At 31.8% G+C, this 12,945-nt stretch overlaps 1 protein-coding gene across 2 annotated transcripts; it reads left to right on the top strand.

The window, feature by feature from the left end:
- The first annotated feature begins 600 nt into the window (after positions 1 to 600).
- On the top strand, positions 601 to 8,643 carry LOC106770662 (SPX domain-containing membrane protein At4g22990). Of its 2 annotated transcripts, XM_022780127.1 has the most exons (13): positions 601 to 793; positions 873 to 988; positions 1,075 to 1,153; positions 1,251 to 1,344; positions 1,437 to 1,557; positions 1,789 to 2,100; positions 2,428 to 2,532; positions 2,681 to 3,135; positions 3,462 to 3,763; positions 5,341 to 5,516; positions 6,753 to 6,943; positions 7,190 to 7,323; positions 8,090 to 8,643. In XM_022780127.1, the coding sequence occupies exons 4-13, from the start codon at positions 1,292 to 1,294 to the stop codon at positions 8,326 to 8,328; spliced, it is 2,088 nt and encodes a 695-aa protein (XP_022635848.1). In that variant the 5' UTR covers positions 601 to 793; positions 873 to 988; positions 1,075 to 1,153; positions 1,251 to 1,291; the 3' UTR covers positions 8,329 to 8,643. The 2 variants fall into 2 exon arrangements, with proteins under 2 accessions (XP_022635848.1, XP_014511949.1); XM_014656463.2 differs by lacking the exon at positions 1,075 to 1,153.
- Positions 8,644 to 12,945: the final 4,302 nt, after the last annotated feature.

The following is a 12,945-nucleotide window of genomic DNA, read 5'->3' on the forward strand; positions in this document are numbered from 1 at the left end:
GGGTAATCTGTTAATCATTTTGAGTTAATTTCATGAACTCGCATTTAATTTTACTTAAATAATAGGTAATTTCAGTAAAACAAGTTAATCAATCTAATTCAAAACATTATAAAGTTAGAGATCAATTCAAAAAACTGTTTATAAATACTTGAAATTAAACTATTTTAATTTTTTAACCATTAAATTAGTACCAAATTATTTTATCTTTTTGGGTGAAACACACTTGAAATTAAATTATGGCGGCTAATGCATAGTGAGATTTCTATTATTCTCTGTTCTCTAACCTAATTGAGGCATACCTTGTCATTGAGGACTTTTCTTCTCAATCATTTTCTTTCTTCTTTTCGATAATAGGTTTGAGTTCTAAAATTTCTTTTCCCATCTTCTTCTGAATACTCAATTTAAATTTATTATTATTTTTAAATAATGTATCATCCTTATAAATGAATTAATATTTCTACTAAATAATATAGTTAAAAAAGCTAAATTATTCGCTTTTCTTTTCTTATTTTTTATGCGTCTTTTATTAATTTATTATTATTTTTATTATTATTTGGCATCTCGGGCATCTTGCTCAATTATATAATAGTGATGTTTATTGAGAAACAAAGTGATACTGATTGTTGTTAGTGTTCCCTTTGTTGGTGGCTAAGAATCCTCCGAAAAATCAAAGGCCGAAAGCAGAAAAAAAAAACGACAAAAGCTAACAGAGATCGTATTTTTTGTTTGAGCTGGAAAGCAACTGAACCCCGGTTTGGCTATCAGATTCAATCGTACTTTTCAATATTTTAAGGTGATTTTATTTCAAAATCTTTTCGGTAAGCATGTTTAAAATTTTGTTGTAACGTTGTTGTGTTTTGTGTTCTGCAAAGGTTGCGTATTCAATTCAGTAACATGTTGAGTATGCATATCGAAGTGGGTGTGAAGATTCAGACGTTGTGAAGCTTGATTTTGGTTCGCCAGTAATTCTGAATTGTTATTTGTAATTGTAAGTAACATTTTCATGCCTTTGATGCTTTTTTTATATGCTTTCGGGCCTTGAAATTGGGTAGTGTCTCTCTGTTTGCCTTTTAGCGTTTTTGTTACCTGGAAAAGGAGAAGAGATTAGTGTTGCATGTGGGATTAAGACCATGTTGTGTTGTGCCTGATTGAAGTGGTTCTTTCTGAACTGAACTTGTTTTTTATTTTCATGGTTTTGGTTTGGATATGGTGTGACGAGTTTGACCCTTTTTAATGGTTGATTGGTTTAGTTTGCGTTCACTGAGCCCTGCCTTTCCCATTGCCGAAAGATATGGTTGCCTTTGGGAAGAAGTTGAAAGACAGACAAATTGAAGAATGGCAAGGGTAGGTTGTGTTGGGGGTTATAAGCTTCTGAGTTGTATTTCGGCCCTGCGTCAATGGTACTTCAGGTTCATAAGTTTGATTTTTTGTTACAGATATTACATAAACTACAAACTCATGAAGAAACGAGTCAGGCAGTATGCCCAACAAATTCAGCTTGGAACTCAAGATCGGCGGCATGTACTCAAGGATTTCTCACGAATGCTTGATAATCAGGTTTTTCTGTTTTCTCTGTTGAGTGCTTAATTACGCAGTACGGAGTGGAAGTGGATCCTTTTTCATTACTTTGAATACTCAAATTAGATTCTGGTTATGCTTAAGGATATGAATGAGGTTATTGTTTAGAATGAATCACAACTTTTATCAAACAATGTTTTTGTGTTATGTTTTTGGGGAATCTTAGATGTCACACACTTGCTTCAATCACTTCCTTTTGTTGCTATTCAGATTGAGAAGATAGTCTTTTTCCTGTTGGAGCAACAAGGGCTCTTGGCAAGCCGGATAACAAAGCTTGGAGAGCAGCGCGATGCTCTTCAGGAGGAGCCTGAAATAAACAAAATAATTGAGTTGCGAGAAGCTTATAGAGCATTGGGACAAGATCTATTAAAGCTTCTCTTTTTTGTTGAGATCAATGCTGTTGGTTTGCGAAAGATATTGAAGAAGTTTGATAAACGCTTTGGCTATAGATTCACAGATTACTATGTCAAAACTCGTGCAAATCATCCTTACTCCCAGCTGCAACAAGTGTTCAAGCATGTGGTAATGTATTTTGTTCAAGCATGTGGTAATGTATTTTGTTCAAGCATGACTTTTACTGAATTAAATATACGACAAATGAATTCCCATATAGTTGATAGAAGCCTGATATCTTATGATAAAGAATAAGGGACTTATCCACTCAGTGCTGTGCCTAACTTGCAGAACATCAAGGGTTTTGATCTCTCAATGCCCAAAGATCTAAATTCTTTCACAAATACCTCAATTCTCTAATTATCCACGCCCCAATTAACTAGCCAACTAATTCATGGCTAACTACTAATGTGGCATACCCAAAATGAATATTGATTGGCTATATGGAATTTGTAGGGATTGGGAGCTGTTGTGGGAGCCTTGTCCCGCAATCTTCATGAACTTCAAGATCGTCAGGGTAGCTACTTATCAATTTATGATCAGCCTACCCTTCCCCTCCAGGTCTCTTTTGGTTTACTTTACTCTACTTATGCCTATTTTGTTTATGTTTTCTTTCTTAATGTTCTCAGCATGCTGCTAGTTAGGTAGCACTGTAGTAGTTCATGGTTTGTGGAGATTTTTCATATTATATACTTGCTCTTGTATGCAGGATCCAGTCGTTGATTCAATAAATGCAGCTGTTGATAGGTTAACTAACTCAACAAACTTCCTTAGCTTTTTGGGGCAGCATGCGCTCATTATGCAAGAAGAGCTTCCTAGCCCTACTGAGGAACATGTTGATGATCAACGATACAATCTTATGTCTCTTCTGCTGAACTTGGCAAACACATTTTTATATATGGTCAATACATATATTATTGTCCCTACAGCAGATGATTACTCCATGAGCCTTGGGGCTGCGCCAACAGTTTGTGGTATTGTGATTGGGGCAATGGCTGTTGCACAAGTGTTTTCATCAGTGTATTTTAGTGCATGGTCAAACAAGTCATACTTTAGGCCTCTTGTATTCAGTAGCATAGTTCTTTTTCTCGGAAATATCATGTATGCATTGGCATATGATGCTAGTTCAATATGGATTCTCTTAATTGGTCGCCTTTTATGTGGGTAAGAAATCTTTCGTTTCTTATCCTCCTGCCATTACTTGATGACCATAATTTATATTATTGTGCATTAACTTTAGATAAGATAAAATCTCACTTAGTCTCAGTACTAGTCTTACTACCATTTTCAGGTATTCAGAATAAGAGACCTTGTAAATTGACTGTATGGAAAAGCTAATCCTAATTGGAATTAAAATAGGTTATAAAATATTTTTAAAATAGGAATCTTAGTATACCATTATTTTCATGTTATGCACAAATTATGACACAGTATGTTTACTGATTACCATCATGTTGAGGCTATTATGTAACGCTGGACTGTTATTACAGATTTGGATCTGCCAGAGCTGTTAACCGGAGATATATTAGTGATTGTGTGCCATTAAAAATCCGCATGCAAGCATCAGCAGGTTTTGTTAGTGCCAGTGCTCTTGGAATGGCTTGTGGTCCTGCATTAGCTGGCATACTGCAAATCAATTTTAAGATTCACAAGGTTACATTTAATCAGAATACCTTGCCTGGCTGGGTTATGGCTGTTGCTTGGCTGGTATATCTGGTATGGTTGTGGATCACTTTTAAGGAACCTTCTCATGCAGCTGAAGAGGATCACACACCACATCAATCAAATGATGGTACTGAACTTATGTTGCATCATCTTGCTACTTATTGTTTAAAATTTTTTAAGTATTTGATTCTTTCAGTTTTTGGCTTAAATTTTCTGAATATCATGAATTTGTTTATCTCACTGATCATTGGTTTAATTTAAGAATCTTATACATAAATGAAAGTAGGCTACAGTCATAATCGATTGTATTCTTCATCAAACGTGAGGAGAAAAAGCTGCTCTACAAAATAGTTTGGTTATTGGGACTTTTAGCAGCAACATTGTGATGCTTGCATGAATCAAATGATGCCATTAATACTATATCAAAAAATAGGATTTAGTAAGGACATTTAGATCTGGTTATTTCTAAGGTTTCTTTTATATTTAATTGGTTTTCCTACTCTACCTATTTATTAGCTATTTTTTGTCTGATCAACTTTTTTTTTGATCTTCCATTAACCTGTTCCAACTATCTTTGATGTGGGATTCTGTTTCAATGGATGGTACTCCTATGTAGTTATTCCTGAATTATTTGATCGGTTGAATGAGTAATTAGTCCGGACTTGGGAATTTTAAAAATCATGAAGTATGGGTTTCCATTGTTGTAAATGGTGCTCAGCATGTCAACATTGTCTCTTGAAACAATGATCTCTCCCTAATTGATTCTATTTTGTTTTTTTTTTTTAATTTTTGTTGACATGATTGCGGATGAATCAATGATGTTGGGAACCAATAATTGAAAAGAGAAAGAAAAGAAAGGTTTTTATTGAATAGATGTTCTTCAAGGGCTTCCCCTTCACAAAGAGCTAAGGCTCAATCTACAAAATTCACCCCCTTTTTCCTGACTCATGAATATTCTAACTATCTTAACTTATTTCTCTTCTCTGTGTATCCTAAAAATACACTCCTCCAAAAATTATCCTGTGGCTCATCTTCATCCCCATGATCTTTGTCTACCCTTCCTAAAAGCATTGTGATATTGTCCTATCATAGGGAGGGAACCCACTGGCTACTGCATGCAAATGCAAATTCAAGTTTGGAGGCTTGGGTGGTGTTGGGAATGAGTAGTTTTTGTATAAAAGTTTCTGAACCCAGGAAGTTGAAATTCTAAGGTTCGAATGTCATTGATGTTCTAACCATCAAATAAGATGTATATCTTGATTGGTATTTGTGGTGAATTTTGATTTGTGCCACTTCGGTTAAAATACATGTTATGTTATTGTAAATTGCTTTGTGTTCTGATCATATTCTACACTATACACATCAGAACTACTAAGCAAAATATTCAGGAAACTGGCCTTAAAATCTTAAAAAGACTTGAACGATTAATCTCTATATTGGCTATTTCTTTGGAATACTATATCTAGCCAATTGGTAACTCTTCTGCAAAAATATAAATACTGTGCAAATAGTGGAATAACAGGTTATATTTCTGTCCTCGATGGCCTATATATCAATTCCATCAACCATATTTATGAAAACAATGTGATTGCATTATCACTTTACCTTATGTCGTAGTTATATGTAGTGTATTATTTGTCACGAGTTTTATCATTCTGATGAGCCTCAATATAATAGAAATGATGTGCTTTTTCGTCTGCCCAGAAGTAAACAGTAAACTTGAAAAAGGCCTAAATCAACCATTGCTGATTAGTTCGGAGACTAAGGTAGATGAAGACGCTGACCAAGATTGTGATGATAGTGAAGAAGCTCCAGAGGAATCTCGCCAGCCAGTCAATTCAATTGTAGCAGCATATAGACTCCTTACACCTTCAGTAAAGGTTTGTTAGAAACCTCCCTTCACAACAATTTTATTGGATTCCTATTGATAAAATATGATATAGTTTGAATGTATAAACTTTAAATTATTGCTAATGTTAAGATGAAAAACGAATTATTGATGTGAAAGTGATAATTGCATGTTCCTGTATATGATATAGTTTGAATGTATAAACTTTAAATTATTGCTAATGTTAAGATGAAAAACGAATTATTGATGTGAAAGTGATAATTGCATGTTCCTGTACAAGTACGAAACACTTATTTATAAAATAAATACAAATGGGACATTAAAGGAATTAAACTGCTAATTGAATTTTATTATACTAGCTGTTTTCTGTCTACTAACTAAAAGATGGGAACAGATTTATGTGCCACTTGAACCTAACAGATGATTCACTTTTGAAGTTTCTTAGAACTTGGGTACGAACTATACTCTCAATTCTGCAAAATTACCTTATAAGGCAAGGCTGACATCTCGTTTATATATTCTATTTTAGTTATATTACTGGTTGATATGAGATTAAACCACCACCCTATAGTCAACCACCAAAGAGGCTGCAACTTAGGCAGGCATTAAGGTGACTTTTCAACACTTCTCCTCACACCCAAGACTTCTAGCCTCGAGTATGACAAATGCATGTGGCCTAACAATGTAGCTATGATAGAATGTTGGAAGTCCTACATTGACTAAAGACAAGGCCAATTTATAATATATAAGTGAGTGCAAACCTCACCTTACAAGCCGGTTTTGTGAGAGTTGAGTTAAGCTTAAAGTCCACTTCTTAACATGGTATCAAAGACAAATTAGAGCCTATCTTAGCGACATTTGTTGTTTGTTAGACATGTTGTTCCATTTGCTGTCTGACCATTATCGGATCACTGAGGTTAGAGTCTATCCTAATGATATACCTCGACGTGAGGAGGTGTGTTGGAAGTCCCACTTCTTAACATAGACTTTGATGCCAACTTAGAATTTAGGAGAGTTTATTTCAATCCACAAAATTGGTTTGGAAAGTGATTTTTGCTGCACTTAACTAGAAGTAAATACTAAAATTAATTCCTTAGCATGTTTGAATCACCACAAAAGGTGGAGCTAATTTTGTAGAATGGATACTTTCTCCTCTCATGGCGTCAAGCATTCCTTGAGATGATTCTTATACAGTGGAAGGTGATGGTTTTATAAAATACTGGGAATTTAAATGATTTATCTGACCAAAATTTTGAAACATCTGCAGGTTCAATTATTGATATATTTCATGCTCAAATATGTTATGGAGATTTTGCTATCGGAATCAAGTGTTGTTACATCATATTACTTCAACTGGTCTACAAGCACGGTTGCAGTTTTTCTTGCTTGCCTTGGCTTGACAGTTCTTCCTGTAAATATTGTTGTCGGAAGCTATATAAGCAACATGTTTCAGGACAGGTAAATGTGTAATAAAACTCATACGCAATTTAATTGTCATCCATAATCAAGTTAACACTTTAGTTCGATTTGCCAAAACATACAGAATAAGGCTTGTTAATATTTAATAAAATTTAAAGGAAAAAAATTCCCAGAGATTTAGATCCTCACTCTTAGTCTGTTCCAAGAACCATTTAGAGATTAAAAAGTTGTTAAAATATTTTCTGCGTGTATCTGAAAGATTACTTATTTTTAATCTGTTTTTAGGCAAATTCTGTTGGCATCAGAAATTATGGTTCTCGTAGGTGTTGTACTGAGTTTCCAAGCCATCATTCCATATTCTGAGCCACAATACGTATGTTCGGGTCTTCTTTTATTTGTTTCTGCAGAAGTACTTGAAGGTAAGATCTTATCTTTATTATTTCTAATCATGGATAGGAATGTACTGTAAATGCAAAGGAAGAAATTTGTTAAGATTCCTACAATCGTAAGCAATATGACCATACTGATGTTAGGCAATAATGTCTTGTCCCATTATGTGAATTGAAATTTCGGTATTAAAAACTGATAAACATTTCTGACCTTTTATCATCTGGAGAAGTATTATACTCTTTGTATAGGGGCAATAAAAGGAGGAATGTGTTTGCTTTTTTCATCGGGATCTTTGTTCTATTCAATTTCTGACGTGGTTGATGTTTGATGTCTATAATTATCTAAATTAGATTTCGAAATCACACATTTTTAGCTTCAAATGCTGTCATGTATTCCCCTTTTCATTCTTTATTATTTTCTTTAGGCTTTATATCGCTTCTTTTGATGGATTCCACCATGTTTTTGTTTTACAAATTTAATGGCAAGACTCAGTTGTAATGCTAATGAAACATGTTAAGCTTTGTAAGGATCATTTGTTCGCTTCTGCATTTGCTCAACTAATATATATCAAGCTTCATGAGAATACTTCTGCGTAACCCATGATCAAATGGTCATTTAGTGATAAAACCTAAACTATTGATGCAAGTGGGATAAGTACCCAATATTATAACTTCCGCTGACAAAAAAATATCAGAAGGGTTTTGGTAGTTGCTGATGTAATGCTTATATTTTTTGTTTTCCTCTCCAGAATATAGTTCTTGTTCTGTATAACCTTTTAACATTCATCCATTCCAGGTGTCAACTTGTCACTGCTTTCTCGAGTAATGTCATCAAGGCTTTCTCGTGGAACCTATAATGGTGGACTTTTGTCTACAGAGGCTGGAACACTTGCTAGGGTGGTTGCTGATGCAACTATTACCTTAGCAGGGTATGTGCGTCAGAGTTTGCTCCTTAATGTGACCCTCATTCCTTCACTCTTTATCTGCATAACTTCCATCCTTGCAACCTGCTTTACCTACAATTCTTTATATTGAGTTCTGTTTCTGATGCTGATATTGATATGAAGAGAGGATAATGTTCTTCAGCAAAACCTCAGTCTCCACACCGCCCTGCATTCGTTCCCACATTCAATATTTTTTTATCAATAAAGTCTTCAGTGGCTCCATGAAGTTGGAAAAGTAGCTAAGGCTCATTGTCTGTAGATTGTCCAAATGTGTATTCTTGTTAGTATGGATTTCCGTATTGTCATCTTATCATTTTGCTGTAGAGATGAATTGCTTTGTTGTCTTTTGATAATAGATCTCTGAATGGTAGAAATGAAATGAAATGCTTGTTATTATCTCTTGGCATGCCTTTTGTTTTCACTTGGTATATGATGAGTAGTAACATGAATGAGTTGAATTATTTATATTAATTACTGGATCAAGTTAGATTTATTTATGAATATTGGTAAAGTTTGAATTTTTATTTCATTATATAAATGGATTATGCTTTAAGACCCTTCTTTACAAGGAATTCTAGAAGATAAAAATACAAAAGCTCATTATTCTCTCTATTCATTTGTTTTGTCGATTTAGTTCCAATTAAAGAATATTCTTAGTCATTTTTAATTGAAATTTTCATTCTAGTAAAATCTTTTATATATTCCCAAAACATAGTTAAGATTTTACCTGATAAATTATTATTTTACTCATAAATTAATCATCATTTATTCTTTCTCTTATGGTTGTGCAAGAGGTAAAGTAGTGCAGAAAATTACTTTGAGCTCTTGTTTTAGTTCACCCTGTAAAATTTTATTGTATAAAACTTAACACTGCAAAGAAGCAAATGTATGTAGACGTTTGAATGTTTAATAGGTTAGATTACAACATTTTGATATTGAATATTTCAATAGATTTTTAAATTATCAGTCTTAACAAAGAATAAATAAGTTGAAACAAACATACGATTAGAACAAGCAATATTTGGGCCAAACTGCTCCACTTTTCATGTGGTTTTCTCTATTTAAAATCCATTTCATTAAATGTGATTTTTATTTTAGTTTATATTTTAAGAAAATTTCATATTAGATTTCCATTGTTTATTAACATGGATTTTAAAATTTGAAAATTCCTATCAATATAAACAAGTTTATATCGCATTTATTATCTAAAACATAAATAATTTCTAAAAATTCTCTCTTGAGTTAGTCTACTTTCTTTCTATCTTTTCTAATTCTTGAGTCATCTTTTTGATGATCAGGTGTCTAAATGACCACAACAGTAAGGTCTATATTTCTATCCGATCAATTTCTCCTATAGAGCAAGTAAATTTCGACTCTTTTTTTTTTTGCCGTTATGTTCTAAAATCTCTTGTTTTGAGGGTTGTTATCTTTTTCTTGTTCTTTGTCAATCATTGGTCCTAATGATCTTTTTTAACCTCAATTCTGCGGTTTATAGGCGTTCCTAGAGTTCCTTGAGTCGAAAGTAAGGGTTTTGGCATTCTTAGAGTTTAGTGGCTTCAATGCAAGGTAAGGGAAACAAATGTTATTTTTAATTTAATTATTGTATAAAATGAATTTTAAAAGTATATGCAATTGATGCATGTTGTGGATTGTGTTAAAAATTATGGTTATTGACTTAATGATGTGTGCTTTGTTGAGTATGTTTGGAATTGATTAGTTGTCATGAATGATAGTGTTCTGATATTGTACTGATAATTTAATGCAAAACTGTGATGATGAGGATAATAGTGAAAGAGGAAGGTTGTTGTACTACTTAATGGTTCAAATTGATGGGTGTTGATATACAATTTTTAGAATAATGAGTCTAAAAGGGAATCTGTAGTTTATTAAATGTTATATATTCCTTTATAATTGATTTATGTCCTTAAATGGTTAAAGTATGATGTTAAGTTGAGATAAAGAATCAAAGTTCATTTCTAGGCTTTAGAGTGAAATTAGGGGGTTTTGGTAAAGGAAATTTAGAGTTAGTGGTAACAAAAAGGAAATTGGATGTGTAGGACTATCATTAGGTTATTTAAAACTTGTTTGAGTGTTGAGAAGGGAAGAAATCTTATGTAAAACTCTCAAGTAAATTATGTCGAGTTTAACTTAATTTGAAACTATTTCAATGGAGCTTTTACTAGTGAGATTTTGAATTAGAAGGTCTAGAATATGTACGATGATTTGGAGTCTGTCATAGAGTTATTTATGACTTATTCAAACTATTAAGTTACATAAATATGATATAAAATCGTATAAAATTAAGCTTGTATGGTTTAGAGTAGTTGATGGAGTATTGTATAGTCATTTTAATTTGAGTGTTTTTTTGAGGTTTTTCAATATCAAGAAGATCTTATGTATCAATTAAAATTACAGAAAAAGTATCCAAAATTATATTAATTAAGATTGAACATAATAACTAAACTATACTAAATTATAATTAATTATATTTTAAATAAACTAATATTGTAACTACATCTGACGTCTATATAGACGTCGGTTATAACCTTCCTGACATCTCAGTAATGTCACCCACAAAGATGTCGGTTCCGGATGTGACGTTAAAAGCCCAAAATAACCGACGTCTAAAGCCTTTTCTGCACTAGTGTAAGGTGATCATCGCAAGAGAGAAACACACAAAAACAAACAAAAACAAAAGCAAAGATAAGCTATAATGATAAAACATTTTTTTAACATGGTAAAAATAAAACTTCATCATACTACTCAATTCACACATATCAAAACATATTTCCTAATTCACACCTCTGACTCAGACTTTGTCGAACCCTTTACAATATAGTATAAATGTCAAGCCATGGAAAGGTTCTACACTTGTGTTGTGGAACAACTAACCCACTCAAAGCTGTCACATAAGGCTAGTCCTTCGAAAGGTCATTTGTCACCGTGAAGAAAGGTCGACAGGCTAGGACATCCAGCTCCTCTCATGACATGACTCATCACATTAGAGTGTTAGGATAACTCGCATATCAAACTTCTTACATTTATATTATTAACATATGAATCCCCCAAAAAGAAATTCCTCCTTGGAATTCTTTTTCCGCAACATTTCATTCACACTTTGATCATCTCACAGTACTTTGCATCCAAACATATGAATCCATGAAACATACATAAAAGAACTAGAAAAGTATCGCAAAGTAGTTGATAATAACATTATTGCACCATGAATTTGATAATAAAATTGCATAGCATCATAAGAGAACAATGAAATACATAAATCATATGTGTACAAGTGAATCTGGTTTAGATTGGTCAAAATTACACGTTACTGGTAGTATTAATCGATTAGATTGATAATATAATCTATTAAGACAAGATAGAATTCACATAAAGCAAAATAGGGCAAAACTATTTGTTTTAATCGATTATGTTAGTGACATAATCGATTAAAACATAAACTTTGGCCTATTCGATTATACTTTTAATATAATATGTTAAAGTAAGTCAGAAGAAACAAAACAAGGTATAATTGACATTTTAATCTATTACATTAGTAATTTAATCTATTAAAATCGAAACTATTACTTAATCCATTAGTAGTAGAGTTGGTCATAATTAACCTAATTGCACTAAACTATAAATTATTTATACTATATTAAACTATAAAAACTAAACTATTTTTACTGAGAACTATTTTATACCATTTTGTGGTTCAGTTGTTAACTGCATTAACTGTTTCTTTCATGTTTATCTTCTGTGGTGCTTTGCGGTAAAGCTTTTTCCTATCACTTTTTTCTTTCAATCACCGATTCATCACTGTCACAAAGACTTTATTACAATTTTTATTTTTTAACATTTTGATTTAATAATTTTTAGTGATTTATATTAATAAGAATTTAAGGAAAATTAAAAACAATTGAAATAAAATAATTTGTGTTATTTATTTTCCCACTTTATTAAATTTTTTATCTTAGATATAAAATTAATTTTATCTTATTCTAATGCATTTTTTTAATTATTCATTCTATTAATATAAATAACTATATTCAATTAAATTAATATTTTTGCATCTTTCGATGGTTCCGATTTTTGCATCTTTTAGGTTTAATATTTTCGCATATTAAACTCATAAATTTTCATTTCTGATTTAATTTTATATCTTAATTGAGGATTTTTTGTACTGTTAACTTTTGTGTTAATTAGCTGTTTTTAGATTCAATTCAATAGACAATAAAGCATAATGTAATTATGTCTCTCATTCTTATTCAATTATTCACGAGGCAACATAAATGGGCAATAGTCATTTTATAGTGTTTAAAATATTTAGTTATCGGACCAAAGACAAGGATAGTTGTGCTTGCATTCACAAACAAATTTTCTGACTTAGACTTATTCACAAACAAATTAAATTATTTCTGTTAAATATGAAATTATTTTAATAGGTTACATGTAAAATTATATTATGCACATAACATACTATAAGAAATAATATTTTATATGATTTGTATAAAGTGTATAAAGTCTAAAAATATATAATTTATCTTAAAGACAAATACAAATAACAATATTTAAAAACCAAAATAAAAAATAATTACGTAAAGACGGTGTAACTGAAAAGTAAGGAGTCCAGTAAAAAAATTTATTATTAGTTATAAGTTCAGTTTTTAAAAACTAAATTCTTAAACCATATATATATATATATATATAT

The sequence above is a fragment of the Vigna radiata genome, chromosome 1, assembly GCF_000741045.1.
Source record: "Vigna radiata var. radiata cultivar VC1973A chromosome 1, Vradiata_ver6, whole genome shotgun sequence".
Lineage (NCBI taxonomy): Eukaryota > Viridiplantae > Streptophyta > Magnoliopsida > Fabales > Fabaceae > Vigna > Vigna radiata.

What these genes read in the sequence shown, in the direction of transcription:
- LOC106770662 (XM_022780127.1), top strand. Translation starts at nt 1,292, where the DNA reads ATGGTTGCCTTTGGGAAGAAGTTGAAAGACAGACAAATTGAAGAATGG. An exon ending in ACCACATCAATCAAATGATG is followed by an intron (nt 3,764 to 5,340) that starts GTACTGAACTTA and finishes TCGTCTGCCCAG; the next exon opens with AAGTAAACAGTAAACTTGAA. An exon ending in TCCTTACACCTTCAGTAAAG is followed by an intron (nt 5,517 to 6,752) that starts GTTTGTTAGAAA and finishes AAACATCTGCAG; the next exon opens with GTTCAATTATTGATATATTT.